This window comes from Schistocerca cancellata, chromosome 6, assembly GCF_023864275.1.
Source record: "Schistocerca cancellata isolate TAMUIC-IGC-003103 chromosome 6, iqSchCanc2.1, whole genome shotgun sequence".
NCBI lineage: Eukaryota > Metazoa > Arthropoda > Insecta > Orthoptera > Acrididae > Schistocerca > Schistocerca cancellata.
Genome location: NC_064631.1, coordinates 63,786,236 through 63,807,132, shown reverse-complemented (window position 1 = coordinate 63,807,132; position 20,897 = coordinate 63,786,236). Strand labels below are relative to the sequence as shown.

Here is a 20,897-nt window from a genome sequence, read left to right as displayed (position 1 = left end):
GCATGTCTTGCCGCCGTATTATTATCGTTAAAAATAATATTGTTTTAGTGTAAAGTAAATGTGTAATACTAAAAGTGCCTAGCAGTAGATTTATTGTGCGACGTGTATGTGGAAACGTCAAAGGAATTGTTTTCATTAAGAGAAGTGCCAGTCAAAACGGCATCCATGTTAAATCCGTCATTGCAGTGTAAGTTTGTCTATTAATTGCCATAAATTCAGAGTTAAATGGAACTGGTGTATGGACTATTCATTTACTATAGAATCTATGTCTCACTTCTCCATGAAATTATTTAATTTTCTATATGTTTCTGCCAAATAGAGAGTTCACAGTCACGAATTCTTTCGTCGAGTTCGGACGGAAGTTGCATGCGGCGAAATATTTTCTCCGCGCCATATTCTACTGGTAAATGCATGATAAACTACGGTCCCTTAGGAAATTCATGTTGAGCTATCCAAAATAATTATATTTTGAATAGGCATTTACTCTCCTATGCAATGCAACTTCCGACTGATCAGACGATCCAACAAGAAATAGCCGCACACGGTCGGCGTTCGCAAATATGTTTCCACCGCTGAATATAGCTATATGTTACAGCACAAAAGTAACATATTGTTATAATTAGAGACTACGAACGGGGACATTTATAACTGTATGTTTATGTATACACATTACGTAAACATATCGTTATAAATCGAACCAAGGCCCCTTAGGATGGCAGTCCGTCACGCTGACCATTCAGCTATCAGGGCGGACACTCGTACAATGGGAAGCACCCTCTGCCGTGCACTTCGCTGTTGTCCACAGAGAGCGGGTGAAGAGTTCTCTTTTTATTTCAGATTGCCTTTAGACGAGTTCAAAAAAATGGTGCAATTGGCTCTGAGCACTATGGGACTTAACTTCTGAGGTAATCAGTTACCTAGAACTTAGAACTGCTTAAACCCAACAAACCTAAGGACACCACACACATCCATGCCCGTGGCAGGATTCGAACCTGCGACCGTAGCGGTCGCGCAGCTCCAGACTGTAGCGCCTAGAACCGCGAGGCCACTCAAGCCGGCTTTAGACGAGTACCAGCAGCGATAACTACGTGTAATCTACTAAATCTCGCTGAATTTTATCTTATCTATGAAAATGCATTGAAGGCAATCGAGACTACGATTACAGCACAGACATTTCGCATGCGCTTATTTTCATACCGTTACTGTGGCTTCGTCACAAACATTCCGGTTCTCGGCGTTTCTCCTTCTTTGACATATTAATCTTTGGACAGGTGAAGACTGCCTACTCTCCTCTTTGAGCACGTAAAGTACATCCTTCCGTCCCAACACTGATATATCTTGCCTTATCAAGATGATCGTTTTCCACTACGTTCAAAATGGTTCGATGGTTCAATAAAAATGGCTCTGGGCACTATGGGACTTAATATCTGAGGTCATCAGTCCCCTAGAACTTAGAGCTACTTAAACCTAACTAACCTAAGGACATCACACACATCCATGCCCGAGGCAGGATTCGAACCTGCGACCGTAGCGGACGCGCGGTTCCAGACTGAAGCGCCTAGAACCGCTCGGCCACAACGGCCGGCGTTTAGATGGTTCTAAGCAGTTTCCGTACAATATCGTTCCTGGTGGAGACTTTTCACTTTCAGTCAATGCACTGCCTCTTGGAAGTGAGAGATCTATCAGGTGCCACTCCTAGAGATGTATGGGCCTCACAGTATTCCAGTTAGACACTTGACCACACTTTTCAGTTATCACTTCTTATTTCCAGTTTTTGTTCTTGTTGGCAGCGACCGTTATCGTAACCCTTGCCGCTCCACCACAACCATTTCGCCATCAGAGGTCGCCCTCTCATCCTGTTCTGATTCTACCGACGCTGCTTTGATGCCCCTCCCCAGTGGTTTACCTTCCTTGCGCCCCCCGTTCTGATTTCCACCGATTTACCACATGCTTCAAATGATGTGCCTATAACTAAAACACTCTTCTAAACAGTTTCTTTCCTTAAAGCCGGTTTTTCTTATCAAACTTGTAAATAAAAATGGGGTTGACTTCAGAGTGTATTTATTCACCTATATTATAGCTTTACTTACTGAGAAGGTAGTGAAATTATGAGATGACACGGAAATGAGATCACCTTACAAAAAATGGTTCAAATGGCTCTGAGCACTATGGGACATAACATCCGAGGTCATCAGTCTCCTAGTCTTAGAACTACGTAAACCTAACTAACCTAAGGACATCACACACATCCATGCCCGAGGCGGAATTCGAACCTGTGTCCGTAACAGCCGCGTGGTTCCGGACTGAAGCGCCTAGAACCGCTCGGCCACCCGGCCGGCTTTCCACTACGTAGGTGGAAGTATTTGGCATTCTGGGGTGAAAGTTGGTAACAGCAATTTCTAAGAGATCTCGGCGCAACGAAAAATACCTTTGTTTTCATAACTGCCAGCTGAACTCGCTTATCAGATCTGTGGCACACTCTCCTCTATTACCTAAAGAGCTGCACTTACCTGAACTGCTTCGGTGTCCTCCGTCCACCGTATCTGGTAAGGATCCCACGCCGTGCAGCAGTACTACAGCAGATGACAGAAAAGCAAAGACTAAGCAGTGTCTTTAGTAGATTTATCGAACTGCTAAGAATTCTGCCGTTTATACACAGTCTTCAGTTCGCCTTGCTCACAACATTTTCTATGCAACAGCTGTTCGTAAATTATAAACTTAGAAACTTATTTAAATTGATAATCTCTAAATTTGAGTGATTTATCCTGTAACGAAATTTAACGAATTTTTATTATTTTCTGTTTATACACGGCGTAAATGATAACTGTTAACAGCGTACCACAGTGGTGTAGGTGAAGTCGAGACGAACAGATTGATGTAGAACACTTGTTGGCAACAGCCTTAAACCGGCCTACAAAAGTCACTTAAGTTACTATGCTTACGTGATAACACGGCTTCATTTCTTTTTCTCGCTAGAATCGTCCTTGAATATTAACAATTTATTCTTCTTGCACCTACACAATGTAAAACTGACGTTTGTGGAAATGTTACCTCAAAATATGGTGAATTTTCACAGCATAAAATTACATCCATTTGTTGTTTGGCCTTCCTAGTACTAAACTACTGTGCTTCTAACAATTTAGGTCCAATTGTAAACGTAATTAGTTTTTTTTCTTTCATTACCCTCACGGGAAAATTTCATTTAGATTGTAACGAAACAGCTGATTAAGCCGGTGGCAGAAGAGAGCTAGAAGACACTGTCTAGTAGTCATGCAGAGCGTACTCTCTGTAGCTTATGTAGCGCTTGTAGGCCAGTTTTGAGTTTGTTTCTGGGCTCGATGGACCGCAAGTGTTTTGCATGAATTCGTTCGCACTGCCTTTCCGTGCAACGCTGTGCTATGTTGTAAAAAGTTTTCGTTTACGCACTGTATCGCTCTTTTACTTTACACGTTTCATAACCGCTCTGCTAATTACGCCTTGCTGAATGTTGAAATGGTACTTTAATCGCATGTAATGATAACGCCATTTCTTTGTTTGTATTCCAGACTGAATATGGGTCTCTACTTCGACTCCTGGATGACAGAATTGTTCGTCGTTCTGTCGGTGGCCTCTTTCGCCCTCTACTTGTGGTTCGACCGTGCTTACAAATACTGGAAGAATAAGGGAGTGCCCTATGTGGAGCCGAGCTTCCCGTTCGGAAACGTGCAGAAGTGCTTGCTGGGCCAGCAGACTCTTTCAGACTGGGCTTACGACCTGTACAAACAGTTACCAGGTAGGCAATTCGTGACAGATCTCGCCTCGCGGTAACGTTTGCTTATCGGGGCGACGACGAAAGTCACTCTTGTTTAATTATAAAGAAAACACCAACACATCAACAAATTCCTGCCCTACATCGAGTAAGGTGATCCCATTTCGAAGTCATCTCATAATTCTACTAACTTCTCAATAAGTAAAGCTATAATATATGTAAATAAATCCACTCTGAACTCAACCCCATTTTTATTTACAAGTTTGATAAGAAAAATCGTCTTCCTGGAAAGAAACTGTTTAGAAGAGTGTTGTAGTTACAGGCACATTATCTGAAGTATGTGGTAAATCGGTGGAAATCAGAACGAGGGACGTAAGGAAGGTAAACCACTGGGGAGGGGCATCAACACAGCGTCGGTAGAACCAGAAGAGAAAGAGAGACCTCTGATGTAGAAATGGTTGTGGTGGAGCGGCTAGGGTTATGATAACGGTCGCTGCCAACAAGAACAAAAACTGGAAATAAGAAGTGATAAATGAGAACTGTGGTCTAGTGTCTAACTGGAACACTGTGAGGCCCACACATCTCTAGGAGTGGTACTTGATATATCTCTCACTTCCAAGAGGCACTGCATTGACAGAAAGTGAAAAGTCTCCACTAGGAACGATATTGTACGGAAACTGGCAGGATCACAGCAGGTTAGTCAAAGTGAAACTCTACGGACCTCTGTAATGCCACGTTATTAACCTGTAGCAGCACATCTTGTTTGGTATATTTCAACATACGCCTAACAAGTGAACGTAGCTTTCAATGACATCACGTCGGTGAGTGCCAAACGCCGCATCGCTTGGTGTAAGGAGCGTAAACATTAGACGATTTAACAGTGGGAAAACTTTGTGTGGAGTGACGAACCACGTTACACAATGCGGCGATCCGATAGCAGGGCGTGGGTATGGTGAATACCCGGTGAACGTCATCTGCCAGCGTGTGTAGCTACAACAGTAAAATTCGGAGGCGGTGGTGTTATGGTGTGGTCTTGTTTTACATGGAAGGGACTTGCACCCCTTGTCGTTTTGCGTGGCACTATCACAGCACAGGCATACACTGATGTTTTTAGAACCTTCTTGCTTCCCACTATTGAAGAGCAAATCGGGGATGGCGATTGCATCTTTTGACACGATCCAGAACCTGTTCATTATGCACGGCCTGTGGCGGAGTGGTTACACAAGAACATCGCTGTGATGGACTGGCCTGCATGGAGTCCTGACCTGAATCCTACAGAACACCTTTGGGATGTTTAGAACGCCGAATTCGTGCCAGGCCTCACCGACCGACACCGTTACCTCTCCTCAGTGCAGCACTGCGTGAAGAATGGTCTGCCATTCCCCAAGAAACCTTCCAGCACCTGACTGAACGTATGCCTGCGAGAGTGGAAACTGTCATCAAGGTTAAGGGTGGGCCAACACCATATTGAATTCCAACATTACTGATGGAGGGCGCCACGAAGTTTTGAGTCATTTTCACCTAGGTGTCCGGATACTTTTGATCACATAGTGTAGCTGCGAATAAGCAAAGGAAGATAGCGCAGCAGGAGAGAACCTATCCTCTGTATGGACACGAACCGCACCCGCAACGACTGAAGTCAAGGAGGATTTTTCATAAAACATCGACGGCTCAGAACCATTGCTGAAATATACACTTAAGACAAACACGCACCACGGAAGAATAACCGAATGTGACGGAAATCGGTAGACCTGATGTACATGAACAGACGGACGAATGATTACAATTTCAGAAAATTGGACGATTTATTCAAGACAAGAGCTTCAGAAGTTGAGCAAGTCAGTAACGCGTTGGTCCACCTCTGACCATGGAAGCTGACGATTGAAGAGTCACTGGAGGAAGTGCATTATGGTAAATAGGTGAGGGGGGGGGGGAGAGAGAGAGGGGAGAAGAACAGATCGAAAAATATAATCAGAAATACCGTGACACTGCCTTCTTGAGACCTTTACAGATTTACGAAACATAGCATAATATAAATATCACTCATTAAATGTATTATGTTCAATTTATTACGTTTTCCTTAAGTTTAATCAGCACAGAATCGCATAGTAGCAGTCACACATTTGTACATGTGAAACTTAGTGCGTGAGCTGTTCTTCCAATGCTCTCACTCACTTGCCTTTTCTGCGTTTCTCTTTTTCCCAGGAGGACGCTTTATTGGGTTCTATTCCTTCCGCCGGCCACACCTTCTGGTTCGCGATCCAGACCTGATACGCCACATACTCGTGAAGGATAGTTCAACGTTCCTAGACAGAGGATTCTTCATCGACGATGAAGAGCCTCTCAACTACAACCTGTTTCTCCTGGGAGGGCACAAGTGGAGGCAACTGAGAGTCAAGCTGACGCCTACCTTCACGTCCGGCAAGCTGAAGGGCATGTTCAAGGTAAGCTGAAAGTAGTGCCAGTGCAGCGTAATTCATTACTGAGATGACAGTTCTCAATGAACTGTGGTCTCTGACTGGTAAGAGGGAGAGCAAAACTGTTAGCATAAAACAGGTCAACAGCCATTACTGGCATTCCTCATTTTCTTCTGGTCACGTCAGAATAATGCGAGACTATTCAAAAACTGAATGTGTCTCGGCGAATAAAGAAAAATAGAGGATTCTGAGAGTAATTACGAGTGAAAGGAAAACACACAAAAGGAACAGCTAACTTACTAGAGACAAAACGTAATTACGAGTGTTGTTCTTGCGGTCTTCAGTCCGAAGACTGGCCTGTGCTAGCCTCTTCATCTCTACATATCTTCCGCAGTCTACATCTATTGGAACCTCAGTTTCCCTATACAATTTATATCCCACACATTCTCTCCATTACCACACTGACGAGTCCTTGATGCTTCAGGAAGTGTCGTATCAGTCGACCACCTCTTTCGGTAAAGATATGCCATGAATTTCTCTTTTCTCAATTCGACTCAGTACCTCCTCATTTGTCATTCAATCTACACATCTGATTTTCAGCATTCTTCTGTAGCACAGTATTCCATATTTTCTAGTCTTCTCTTCTTTGAACTGTTTACCGGCAACGTTTGTAAGGGGTTCTACTACAGTCAGAGCTATGACGTAGTAAATGGTACCCTTCTCTCCTCTCTGGTTCTCTGGAACTATCGGAGCTGAGCACATTCTAAAATTCTGCGTGGTGTCTGTTGTTATATGTCGTATCTCCCTACCACTTTCGCGCAACAACACTCTGAGCGTGTATTTTAGGGAATTGACTAGTTTGAACCTGGGACCTGTTGCTGGTAAGGAGACGCCAGACCACACATGACTTGTAGAGTTCAGAAGAGTTCAGTGAGACTAGCGATGATATAACCAAATACTTAATGATTTCAGCGTCAGCTCCACTGCACGCCCTGTAAAAGAATCTTAATACTAACTAAATTTAGTGGAAGGGGTTCAAGGCTTTCCTATTTTTAGTTAGCTGGTAAAATAACGTCGAAAAAGCAGTTAAGTTTACCACTGGAAATTTTATTCTACTCACGAAACATTGTTTATAAATTGCACTATTCATATAAGGAAATTTTTTAACACAGGATGATAAAAACCAACTGCATTCAACAAAAATGTGAACGAATATTCCCTGATTGGGTTTCCAAGTTCTACAATGGATCGAAGGATGACCTATGCCATATCACATCTATAATCTAGGTTTAAATTAAGTTTCACAAAAGAGAAAACTATCAAAATGGTCTACAGTGACCCTCAATTATCTTTAATTACTTATCTAACTTGTCGTAAATTACAGTGGCTGATGTGGCTTCTCAATAATTATATAACAGAAAAATCATCGCGTTTCAGATTTTAACTTTCATAGCAAATGTGAATACCATGAGCTTTAATTGACGATCGACACTAGTATTACGCAAAATGGGGGTGTAACTGATGAGACTTCTGCAGTTCTGAGTGAAGCCTTATGCACTCAAAAATGCGGCATCGCGTGCATTCATTACCTTGTTGGTGTTCGTCAGGGGGCGGCGGCCGGCGCAGCTCCATACAGCTCGCCGTCTCGGAGGCAACTCTCTCCTAACTTCTCCCTACTACAATTTACCGAAGTTGGTTTAAAAAAAAAACTATCTGACTGTGTTTTCATCAGACCAATCAGGGTCTCAATGTTAACCTTAAACTCTGCCTACAAAAATTCTGTCTGTCCAATGAGAAACGTTATATTTTACGTGGTGGGGCAATGTTTTTAACGTTTGCAACGTAACAGAGACGCGAAAAAGTCTCACGGTAAAACTTGCAGCTGGTGTGGCCCCTTTAGTGTTATCGTAAGTTCTATACTGTTCTTCTGGAGGGCTCTATCTTTTAACATGGGCTAGGGGGTGGTCCTGGTGGTTACTTTTCGTGGTGGGGCAATGTTTTTAACGTTTGCAACGTAACAGAGACGCGAAAAAGTCTCACGCTAAAACTTGCGGCTGGTGTGGCCCTTTCAGTGTTATCGTAAGATCTATACTGTTCTTCTGGAGGGCTCTAGCTTTTAACATGGGCTGGGGGGTGGTCCTGGTGGTTAGCTGGCGACGTGGGTGTCTGTCCCTTATCGTAGGGCCTTCTAGCTTAACACGGTTCTGCTCTCGGCTTCTGTTCTCGTTTCTTCCCCCGGAACTGCATCTGTCTCACGGTGGGAACGTATGACACGCATTTAGGCATTCTTGTGTTAGTCTGAGGTATTCCATTTACTCACTCGTTACTCGTATTACTTTGGTTAATTTAATGTTACGATTTATTCGGAGGTATGTGACATACTACTGGATTTGCTTATCAAATGGTTCAAATGGCTCTGAGCACTATGGGACTCAACTGCTGTGGTCATAAGTCCCCTAGAACTTAGAACTACTTAAACCTAACTAACCTAAGGACATCACACACATCCATGCCCGAGGCAGGATTCGAACCTGCGACCGTAGTGGTCACGCGGTTCCAGGCTGAAGCGCCTTTAACCGCACGGCCACACCGGCCGGCTTGCTTATCATGTCAGGGTTTTCATGGAAGGTGTTGGAGTTGCCTGACACCTTACAACATTTCTTTTCGGCAGGGGCATTGTCTCGCGGTTACGTTCAACAATGGGCAAGTGTCACCGGTCAAAACGGATTTCTTGCCTAACGGTAGAGAGTCATTATGTTGCACCAAACTCATCTGAACAGTTTCGTAAAGCGATGAATTATTAGATTGTAAGTACTACGACGATTGGTTGGATAATGACTCACTTTCTTTCGCCGAAGATGCTCATAACTGAATATGAAATCAGAAGAGAAAGTAGTATTGTCATTCTTAACCAATAGCTTCCATTTGCGGAATGTACTATTATCTGTACACTAGCTGAATATTCGCGTTTCCCAGGTATGTATCTATTCTAGTTTTCCATCTCCTCATTTCACCTCTCTTTGTCCAACTCCTCTTACACCCCTCTCTGTCCACGTACCCCACCCTCTCTCTCTGTCCACGTCTCCCAACCTTCACCCTCTGACCATCTCCTCCTGGCCCTCCCTGTCCATCTCTTCCCTCCCTTTCTGTCAGTCTACACCTCCCTCACTCTGTCCATCTCCTCCTCCCCCTCTCCCTGTTCGTCTTCTCCTTTTTTTTTTTTTTTTTTTTTTTTTTGGTAATCAGTCTACTGACTGGTTTGATGCGGCCCGCCACGAATTCCTTTCCTGTGCTAACCTCTTCATCAGAGTAGCACTTGCAACCTACGTCCTCAATTATTTGCTTGACGTATTCCAATCTCTGTCTTCCTCTACAGTTTTTGCCCTCAACAGCTCCCTCTAGTACCATGGAAGTCATTCCCTCATGTCTTAGCAGATGTCCTATCATCCTGTCCCTTCTCCTTATCAGTGTTTTACACATATTCCTTTCCTCTCCGATTCTGCGTAGAACCTCCTCATTCCTTACCTTATCAGTCCACCTAATTTTCAACATTTGTCTATAGCACCACATCTCAAATGCTTCGATTTTCTTCTGTTCCGGTTTTCCCACAGTCCATGTTTCACTACCATGCAATGCTGTACTCCAGACGTACATCCTCAGAAACTTCTTCCTCAAATTAAGGCCGGTATTTGATATTAGTAGACTTCTCTTGGCCAGAAATGCCTTTTTTGCCACAGCGAGTCTGCTTTTGATGTCCTCCTTGCTCCGTCCGTCATTGGTTATTTTACTGCCTAGGTAGCAGAATTCTTTAACTTCATTGACTTCGTGACCATCAATCCTGATGTTAAGTTTCTCGCTGTTCTCATTTCTACTACTTCTCATTACCTTCGTCTTTCTCCGATTTATTCTCAAACCATACTGTGTACTCATTACACTTTTCATTCCATTCAGCAGATCATTTAATTCTTCTTCACTTCTACTCAGGATAGCAATGTCATCAGCGAATCATATCATTGATATCCTTTGACCTTGTATTTTAATTCCAGTCCTGAACCTTTCTTTTATTTCCATCATTGCTTCCTCGATGTACAGATTGAAGAGTATGGGCGAAAGGCTACAGCCTTTTCTTACACCCTTCTTAATACGAGCACTTCGTTCTTGATCGTCCACTCTTATCATTACCTCTTGGTTGTTGTACATATTGTATATGACCCGTCTCTCCCTATACCTTACCCCTACTTTTTACAGAATCTCGAACAGCTTGCACCATTTTATATTGTCGAACGCTTCTTCCAGGTCGACAAATCCTATGAAAGTGTCTTGATTTTTTTTTAGCCTTGCTTCCATTATAAACCGTAACGTCAGAATTGCCTCTCTCGTCCCTTTACTTTTCCTAAAGCCAAACTGATCGTCACCTAGCGCATTCTCAATTTTCTTTTCCATTCTTCTGTATATTATTCTTGTAAGCAGCTTCGATGCATGAGCTGTTAAGCTGATTGTGCGATAATTCTCGCACTTGTCAGCTCTTGCCGTCTTCGGAATTGTGTGGATGATGCTTTTCCGAAAGTCAGATGGTATATCGCCAGACTCATATATTCTACACACCAACGTGAATAGTCGTTTTGTTGCCACTTCCCCCAATGATTTTAGCAATTCTGATGGAATGTTATCTATCCCTTCTGCCTTATTTGACCGTAAGACGCCCAAAGCTCTTTTAAATTCCGATTCTAATACTGGATCCCCTATCTCTTCTAAATCGACTCCTGTTTCTTCTTCTATCACATCAGACAAATCTTCACCCTCATAGAGGCTTTCAATGTATTCTTTCCACCTATCTGCTCTCTCCTCTGCATTTAGCAATGGAATTCCCGTTGCACTCTTAATGTTACCACCGTTGCTTTTAATGTCACCAAAGGTTGTTTTGACTTTCCTGTATGCTGAGTCTGTCCCTCCGACAATCATATCTTTTTCGATGTCTTCACATTTTTCCTGCAGCCATTTCGTCTTAGCTTCCTTGCACTCCCTATTTTTTTCATTCCTCAGCGACTTGTACTTCTGTATTCCTGTTTTTCTCGGAACATGTTTGTACTTCCTCCTTTCATCAATCAACTGAAGAATTTCTTCTGTTACCCACGGTTTCTTCGCAGCTACCTTCTTTGTACCTATGTTTTCCTTCCCAACTTCTGTGATGGCCCTTTTTAGAGATGTCCATTCCTCTTCAACTGTACTGCCTACTGCGCTATTCCTTATTGCTGTATCTATAGCGTTAGAGAACTTCAAACGCATCTCGTCATTCCTTAGTACTTCCGTATCCCACTTCTTTGCGTATTGATTCTTCCTGACTAATGTCTTGAACTTCAGCCTACTCTTCATCACTACTATATTGTGATCTGAGTCTATATCTGCTCCTGGGTACGCCTTACAATCCAGTATCTGATTTCGGAACCTCTGTCTGACCATGATGTAATCTAATTGAAATCTTCCCATATCTCCCGGCCTTTTCCAAGTATACCTCCTCATCTTGTGATTCTTGAACAGGGTATTCGCTAATACTAGCTGAAACTTGTTACAGAACTCAATTAGTCTTTCTCCTCTTTCATTCCTTGTCCCAAGCCCATATTCTCCTGTAACCTTTTCTTCTACTCCTTCCCCTACAACTGCATTCCAGTCGCCCATGACTATTAGATTTTCGTCTCCCTTAACATACTGCATTACCCTTTCAATATCCTCACACACTTTCTCTATCTGTTCATCTTCAGCTTGCGACGTCGGCATGTATACCTGAACTATCGTTGTCGGTGTTGGTCTGCTGTCGATTCTAGTTAGAACAACCCAGTCACTGAACTGTTCACAGTAACACACCCTCTGCCCTACCTTCCTATTCATAACGAATCCTACACCTGTTATACCATTTTCTGCTGCTGTTGATATTACCCGATACTCATCTGACCAGAAATCCTTGACTTCTTTCCACTTCACTTCACTGACCCCTACTATATCTAGATTGAGCCTTTGCATTTCCCTTTTCAGATATTCTAGTTTCCCTACCACGTTCAAGCTTCTGACATTCCACGCCCCGACTCGTAGAACGTTATCCTTTCGTAGATTATTCAATCTTTTTCTCATGGTAACCTCCCCCTTGGCAGTCCCCTCCCGGAGATCCGAATGGGGGACTATTCCGGAATCTTTTGCCAATGGGGAGATCATCATGACACTTCTTCAATTACAGGCCACATGTCCTGTGGATACACGTTACGTGTCTTTAATGCAGTGGTTTCCATTGCCTTCTGCATCCTCATGTCGTTGATCATTGCTGATTCTTCCGCCTTTAGGGGCAATTTCCCACCCCTAGGACAAGAGAGTGCCCTAAACCTCTAACCACTCCTCCGCCCTCCTTGACAAGGCCGTTGGCAGAATGAGGGTGACTTCTTATGCCGGAAGTCTTCGGCCGCCAATGCTGATCATTTATCAAAATTTAGGCAGTGGCGTGGATCGAACCCGGAACCGAAGACATTTTGATTATGAATCAAAGACGCTATCCCTAGACCTCATCTCTCCCTACTTTGTCAATCTTCTCTCCCCCTCACCCCTCTGTCCAGATCTCTTCTCTTTCTCTGTCCCTTTCCTCTTCCCCTCTAACTGTTCAACTCATCCTCCCACTCTCTCTGCCTATCTTTTCCTCCCCCTGTCTCAGTCCATCTCCTCCATTTCTTTCCAGATTGTAACTAATATGTTACATATAATTGGTTTAACTCGTTCCAGGGGTTTATAATTACCTTCTTATCCATGACCTTGCCCACGTACACACATATCAAATATATTACACATGTCGTTGCTGTTGTGGTCTTCAGTCCTAAGACTGGATTGACGCAGCTCTACATGCTACTCTATCCTGTGCAAGCTTCTTCATCTCCCAGTACCTACAGCAACCTACATCCTTCTGAATCTGCTTGGTGTATTCATCTCTTGGTCTCCCTCTACGATTTTTACCCTCCACGCTGCCCTCCAGTACTAAATTGGTGATCCCTTGATGCCTCACAACATGTCCTAACAACCGATCCCTTTTTCTAGTCAAGTTGTGCCACAAATTCCTCTTCTCCCCAATTATATTCAATACCTCCTCATTAGTTACGTGATCTACCCACCTAATCTTCAACATTCTTCTGTAGCACCACATTTCGAAAGCTTCTATTCTCTTCTTGTCCAAACTATTTATTGTCCATGTTTCACTTCCATACATGGCTACATTCCATACAAATACTTTCAGAAACGATTTCCTGACACTTAAATCTATACTCGATGTTAACAAATTTCTCTTCTTCAGAAACGCTTTCCTTGATATTGCCAGTCTACATTTTATATTCTCTCTACTTCGAGCATCATCAGTTATTTTGCTCCCCAAATAGCAAAACTCCTTTACTACTTTAAGTGTCTCATTTCCTAATCTAATTCCCTCAGCATCACCCGACTACATTCCATTATCCTCGTTTTGCTTTTGTTGATGTTCACCTTATACCCTCCTTTCAAAACACTGTCCATTCCGTTCAACTGCTCTTCCAAGTCCTTTGCTGTTTCTGACAGAATTACAATGTCATCGGCGAACCTCAAAGTTTTTATTTCTTCTCCATGGATTTTAATACCTACTCCGAACTTTTCTTTTGTTTCCTTTACTGCTTGCTCAATATACAGATTGAATAGCATCGGGGAGAGGATACAACCCCGTCTCAAACCCTTCTCAACCACAGCTTCCCTTTCATGTCCCTCGAGTCTTATAACTGCCATATGCTTTCTGTACAAATTGTAAATAGCCTTTCGCTCCCTGTATTTTACCCCTGCCACCTTTAGAATTTGAAAGAGAGTATTCCAGTCAACATTGTCAAAAGCTTTCTCTAAGTCTACAAATGCTAGAAACGTAGGTTTGTCTTTCCTTAATCTTTCTTCTAAGATAAGTCGTAGGGTCAGTGTTGCCTCACGTGTTCCAACATTTCTACGGAATCCAAACTGATCTTCCCCGAGATCGGCTTCTACCAGTTTTTCCATTCGTCTGTAAAGAATTCGCGTTAGTATTTTGCAGCTGTGGCTTATTAAACTGATTGTTCGGTAATTTTCACATCTGTCAACACCTGCTTTCTTTGGGATTATTATATTCTTCTTGAGGTCTGAGGGAATTTCGCCTGTCTCATACACCTTGCTCACAAGATGGTAGAGTTTTGTCAGGCCTGGCTCTCCCGAGGTTGTCAGTAGTTCTAATGGAATGTTGTCTACTCCCGGGGCCTTGTTTCGACTTAGGTGTTTCAGTGCTCTGTCAAACTCTTCACGCAGTATCATATCTCCCATTTCATCTTCATCTACCTCCTCTTCCATTTCCATAATATTGTCCTCAAGTACATCGCCCCTGCATAGACCCTCTATATACTCCTTCCACCTTACTGCTTTCCCTTCTTTGCTTAGAACTGGGTTTCCATCTGAGCTCTTGATATCCATACAAGTGGTTCTCTTTTCTCCAAAGGTCTCTTTAATTTTCCTATAGGCAGTATCTATCTTACCCCTCGTGAGATAAGCCTCTACATCCTTACATTTGTTCTCTAACCATCCCTGCTTAGCCAATTTTCACATCCTGTCGATTTCATTTTTGAGAAGTTTGTATTCCTTTCTGCCTGCTTCACTTACTGCATTTTTGTATTTTCTCCTTTCATCAATTAAATTCAGTATCTCTTCTGTTACCCAAGTATTTCTACTAGCGCTTGTCTTTTTACCTACTTGAACCTCTGCTGTCTTCACTATTTCATTCCTCAAGGTACCCATTCTTCTTCTACTGTATTTCTTTCCCCCATTCCTGTCAATTGTTCCGTTATGCTCTCCCTGAAACACTCTACAACCTCTGGTTTAGTCAGTTTATCCAGGTCCCATCTCCTTAAATTCCCACTTTTTTGCAGTTTCTTCAGTTTTAATCTACAGTTCATAACTAATAGATTGTGGTCAGAGTCCACATCTGTCCCTGGAAATGTCTTACAATTTCAAACCTGGTTCCTAAATGTCTGTCTTGCCATTATATAATCTATCTGAAACCTTTTAGTATATTATACATTACACATACATGTTTAAAATACTGCATAGGTATTTGTACACATATTTTACCTGTATCTCTGGCCAATTTCGCCCTGCAGTTTCATGTTCATGGAGCTCGACGTTTATGACTATCTCCTGAACTACGTGCTGTAAGAAGATACAATTTTGCAGCTACATTCAGTGGCAAATGTACCTACTGTTTGCAAAATGTGTTGCGAATAAAGACAGAAGTAAATAAGTCATAAACTAAAACGATATGCATGATGCCGCAGTTTTACACTCATCTCCGTAACTACGACGTCATATCTCCTGACTTATGTGTCGTTCAGTTACATAGTTTTCTGGGTACATGCAGTGGCGTATGTGGATACTGTCTGAGAAATGCGTTGTGAATAGAGTTAGTAGTAAAGAAGTAATAAATTAAAACGCCATGTATGATGCGGCAGTTTTTCATGCATCTTGGTATTTGACATCATACTTTCTGAACTATCTGTCATATAATGATATATTTTTGTAGGTCCATTCAGGAGCAGTGTGGGTGCTGTTTGTGAAAATTGTTGCGAATAGAGTTTGTAGCAGTGAAGTACTAAATTTAAACATCTTGCTTGACGCAGCACTTTTTGACGCATCTCAGTGTTTATAACGTCATATCTCCTGAACTATAGTAAATTCAGTGGTATATGAAAATATTGTCTGCCAAATGAGTCGTCAATACAGGGAGCACTAAGCAAGCAATATATTGAAAAGTCATGCGTCATGCGTTAGTTTTACAGTGTGAATAGCGAAAATGTAGTAAGCAATAAACTTTTTTCCTCTCATCATTTTGTGGCTGTTGTCAGTGAGAAAAGGGTTCGAAAGGGTTTCAGTTAAGTACAAAGTTTGTTGCAAGTCTATGGTGCTCTAATTCTCAAATAGCGAGTGACTAAATTATGGGTATACGCACATCGTGGGCTACTGTGCGTTTTTACCCCCACCTCCACCTCGTCGACAGGTAGGTCTCCTTACCCCCAAAGCGATGATATCCATACAGTAAGTGATATATGCAGCGAGTTTGGTTGAAACTGGACCATAGTTTAGGAGGTGATGTGGAACATATCTACAACATCCATTTTTATAATATGGATGGATTTATCAAAAGGCTACTATGAACAGTTATAACATGAAACATTAATTCGGAAAAGCAATACGGAAACAGCAAACTTCAAGGTGAAAACGGAATACGTGCATGGTCTACGATTTATTAGGAAGGGGGTTACTTGTAAAAAGTCAATGGTCGTGTTGCGGTCTCCAGTCCAAAAACCGGTTTAGTGCAGATCTCCATGCAATTCCATCCAGTGCAAGTGTCTTCATCTCCATACAACTACCGCAACCTACAATTTCCTGAACCTACCTTACCGTATTCATCTACGATTTGTAGCCCCCCACACCTCTCTTCAGTACGAAAATTCGTGATCGCTTGATGTCTCAGAAGGTATCCTACCAACCCTTCTTCTGGTCCTGTTGTCCTACAAATGTCTTTTTTCCCAGTTCTAGTCAGTACCTCCTCATTATTTGCATAATGTATGTGGTGTCACCGCCAGACACCACACTTGCTAAGTGGTAGCCTTTAAATCGGCCGCGGTCCGTTAGTATACGTCGGACCCGCGTGTCGCCACTATCAGTGATTGCAGACCGAGCGCCGCCACACGGCAGGTCTAGAGAGTTCCTAGCACTCGCCCCAGTTGTACAACCGACTTTGCTAGCGATGGTTCACTGACAAAATACGTTCTCATTTGCCGAGACGATAGTTAGCCTAGCCTTCAGCTACGTCAATTGCTACGACCTAGCAAGGCGCCATTACCAGTTACTATTGATACTGAGTCATGTACAGTCAAGAGCGACGCTCATCATTAATGGATTAAAGTTAAGTATTCCACCAGCTACGTCCGTTTTTCTACAGTCTAAATTCCTTGTCCTGTTCCAGACCTCACGCCAGCCTGCGTGAGCTAAAACGCGTGCCTTTCGGCTTCCTCTGGTACCTGGTGTTGGCTCTCCTGCCAACCCACAACAATGTACATATCCAGTTTTCAGCATTCTTCTGTGGCACAACATTTTAAAACGTTGTATTCTCTTATATCGTCCATTCTTCACTTCCATACACTCCATACAAATACTTTCAGAAGAGACTTCCTAACACTTAAATCTATAGACGATGTTAATAATTTCTCTTCTTTAGAACCGCTTTCCTTGACATTGCCAGTCTACATTACATATCCTCTTTGCTTCGGCCGTCATCAGTTATTTTGCTGCCCAAATAACAAAACTCATATTCTACTTGAAGTACCTCACTTCCTAATCTAATTCTCTCAGAACCCCCTTATTGACCTCGTCTCCATTCCACTATCCTTGATTTGCTTTTGATGGTGTTCATCTTATGTCCTCCTTTCGAGACACTGTCCATTCCCTTCAACTGCTCTACGAAGTCATTTGCTGTTTTTGACAGAATTACAATGTTATTGGCAAACCTCAAAGTTTTTGTTTTTTCTCCCTGGACTTTAATCCCTACTCCAAATTTTTCTTTGATTTACTTTACTGCTTACTCAATGTATAGACTGAATAACATTCGAGATAGCTTACAACCATGTCTCACTCCCTGCTTGCTCAATGTAGAGACTGAATAACATTAGGGAAAGGCTACAACGCTGTCCCACTACCCTCTCAACCACTGCTTCCCATTCATGTCCGTCGACTCTTCTACTTGCCGTCCTGTTTCTGAACAAGCTGTAAACAGCCTTTTGGTCCCTGTATTTTACCTCTGCTACTTCCGGAATTTTAAAGAGGGTATTCCAGTCAATATTGTCAAAACCTTTCTGTACGTCTACAAATGCTATAAACATAGCTTTGCCTCTCCCTATCCTATCTTCTAAAGTAAGTCGTAGAGTCAGTATTGCCTCGCGTGTTCCTACATTTCTCCGGAATCAAAACTAATCTTCCTCGATGTCGGCGTCTACGAGTTTTTCCATTCTTCAGTTGAAACTTTGTGTTAGTATTTGGCAGCCGTGACTTATTAAACTGATGTTCGGTAATTTTCACATCAGTCAGCAGCTTCTTTCTTTGGAATCGCAGTTATTACCTCCTTCTTGAAGTCTGAGAGTATTTCGCCTGTATCACACATCTTGCACGCCAGGGGGAATAAGTTTGTCATGGCTGGCTTTCCCAAGGTTATCACTAGGTCTGATGGAATGTCATCTACTCCGGAGCTTGGTCCAGACTTAGGTCTTTCATTGCTGCCTCAAATTCTTATGCAATATCATATCACCCGTCACAAACTCATCTACGTAATATTCCCTTTCGATAATATTGCTTTCAGTTTCCTCTCCCTTGCACGTACCCTCCATAGACACTTTCCACCTTTCAGTTTCCCTTCTTTGGTCAGGACTGGTCTTCCATCTGCCATCTTGATATTCATAACCTGCTTCTCCTTTTTCCAAAGGCCTTTTTAATTATCCTGTGGGCTGATATCTGTCTTTCCTCTAATGAGTTGTCATCTAGCCATTCCAGCTCTTCCTTTTTGCACTTCCTATCAGTCTCATGTATTCAGACACTTGTATTCCTTTTAACAAGCGTTTGTTGCTGCACTGTTAAAGTTTATACTTTCATCAATTAAATTCATTACCTCCCGTGTTGTTCAAGTATTTCTACTAGGTCTTGCCATTTTATCTGCACTACTGGCCATTAAAACTGCTACACCACGAAGATGACGTGCTACAGACGCGAAAATTAACCGACAGGAAAAAGATGCTGTGATATGAAAATGATTAGCTTTTCAGAGCATTCACACAAGGTTGGCGCCGGTGGCGACACCTACAACGAGGTGACATGAGGAAAGTTTCCAACCGATTTCTCATACATAAACAGCAGTTGACCGGCGTTTCCTGGTGAAACGTTGTTGTGATGCCTCGTGTAAGGAGGAGAAATGCGTACCATCTCGTTTCCGACTTTGATAAAGGTCGAATTGTAGCCTATCGCGATTGCGGATTATCGTATAGCGACATTGCTGCTCGCGTTGGTCGAGATCCAATGACTGTTAGCAGAATATGGAAGCGGTGGGTTCAGGAGGGTAATACGGAACGCCGTGCTGGATCCTAACGGCCTCGTATCACTAGCAGTCGAGATGACAGGCATCTTATCCGCATGGCTGTAACGGATCGTGCAGCCACGTCTCGATCCCTGAGTCAACAAATAGGGATGTTTGCAAGACAACAACCATCTGCACGAACAGTTCAACGACGATTGCAACAGCATGGACTATCAGCTCGGAGACCATGGCTGCGGTTACCCTTGACGCTGCATCACAGACAGGAGCGCCTGCGATGGTGTACTCGACGACGAAACTGGGTGCACGAGTGGCAAAACGTCATTTTTTCAGATGAATGGAGGTTCTGTTTACAGTATCATGATGGTCGCATCCGTGTTTGGCGATATCGTGGTGAACGCACATTGGAAGCGTGTATCCGTCACCGCCATACTGACGTATCACCTGGCGTGATGATATGGGGTGCCATTGGTTACACGTCTCGGTCACCTCTTGTGTGCATTGACTGGTCTTTGAACAGTGGACGTTGCATTTCAGATGTGTTACGACCCGTGGCTCTACCCTTCATTCGATCCGTGCGAAACCCTACATCTCAGCAGGATTATGCACGACCGCATGTTGCAGGCTTGTAGGGCTTTTTAGATACAGAAAATATTCGACTGCTGCCTTAGCCAGCACATTCTCTAGATCTATCACCAATTGAAAATGTCTGGTCAATGGTGGCCGAACAACTCGCTCGTCACTATACGCCAGTCACTACTCTTGATGAACTGTGGTATCGTGTTGAAGCTGTATGGGCAGCTGTACCTGTACAAGCCATCCAAGCTCTGTTTGACTCAGTGCCCAGGCGAATCAAGGCCGTTATTACGGCCAGAGGTGGTTGTTCTGGGTACTGATTTCTCAGGATCTATGCACCCAAATTGCGTGAAAATGTAATGACATGTCACTTCTAGTATAATATATTTGTCCAATGAATACCCGTTTATCTTCTGCATTTCTTCTTGGTGTAGCAATTTGAATGGCCAGTAGTGTATTTGTTCCTCTGCTGCCTTCACTGTTTCATCTCTCAAAGCTATCCATTGCTCTACTACTGCGTTCCTTTCCTCTGTTCCAGTCATCCATCGCCTAATTCTCCCTTTAAAAATTTCAACAACTTCTGCTTCTTTCAACTTATCCAGGTTCCAGCTCCTTATTTTCACACTTTTTGCGATTTCTTCAGTATTACTCTACAGTTCATAACCAACACATTGTGGTCAGAATCTGCATCTGTCCCTGGAAATGCCTTACAATTTAAAATCTGGTGTCGAAATCTCTATCTTAACATTATATAAATAAACTGAAACCTTCCGGTGTTTCCAGGTCTCTTCCACGCATACAACCTCCTTTCATGATTCTTAAACAACGTGATTGCGATCATTAAATTATGCACTGTGCAAAATTCTATCAGATGGCTTCCTGTTTCATTCCTTTCCCCCAGTCTACATTCACCTACTATTTTTCCTTCTCTTTCTTTTCCTACTGTCAAATTCCAGCCCCCTATTATATTTAAATTTTCATCTCCCTTCACCATCTGTATAACTTCCTTTAT

At 42.8% G+C, this 20,897-nt stretch overlaps 1 protein-coding gene across 1 annotated transcript in view; it reads left to right on the top strand.

The window, feature by feature from the left end:
* Positions 1-20,897, top strand: part of LOC126190735 (cytochrome P450 6k1-like) — an 82,613-nt gene that overhangs the window by 13,926 nt on the left and 47,790 nt on the right. The window contains exons 2-3 of the mRNA XM_049931225.1: positions 3,546-3,772; positions 5,954-6,192. Of these exons, the coding sequence (XP_049787182.1) occupies positions 3,553-3,772; positions 5,954-6,192 (459 nt within the window). The 5' untranslated portion in view covers positions 3,546-3,552. The remainder of the gene's footprint in view (positions 1-3,545; positions 3,773-5,953; positions 6,193-20,897) is intronic.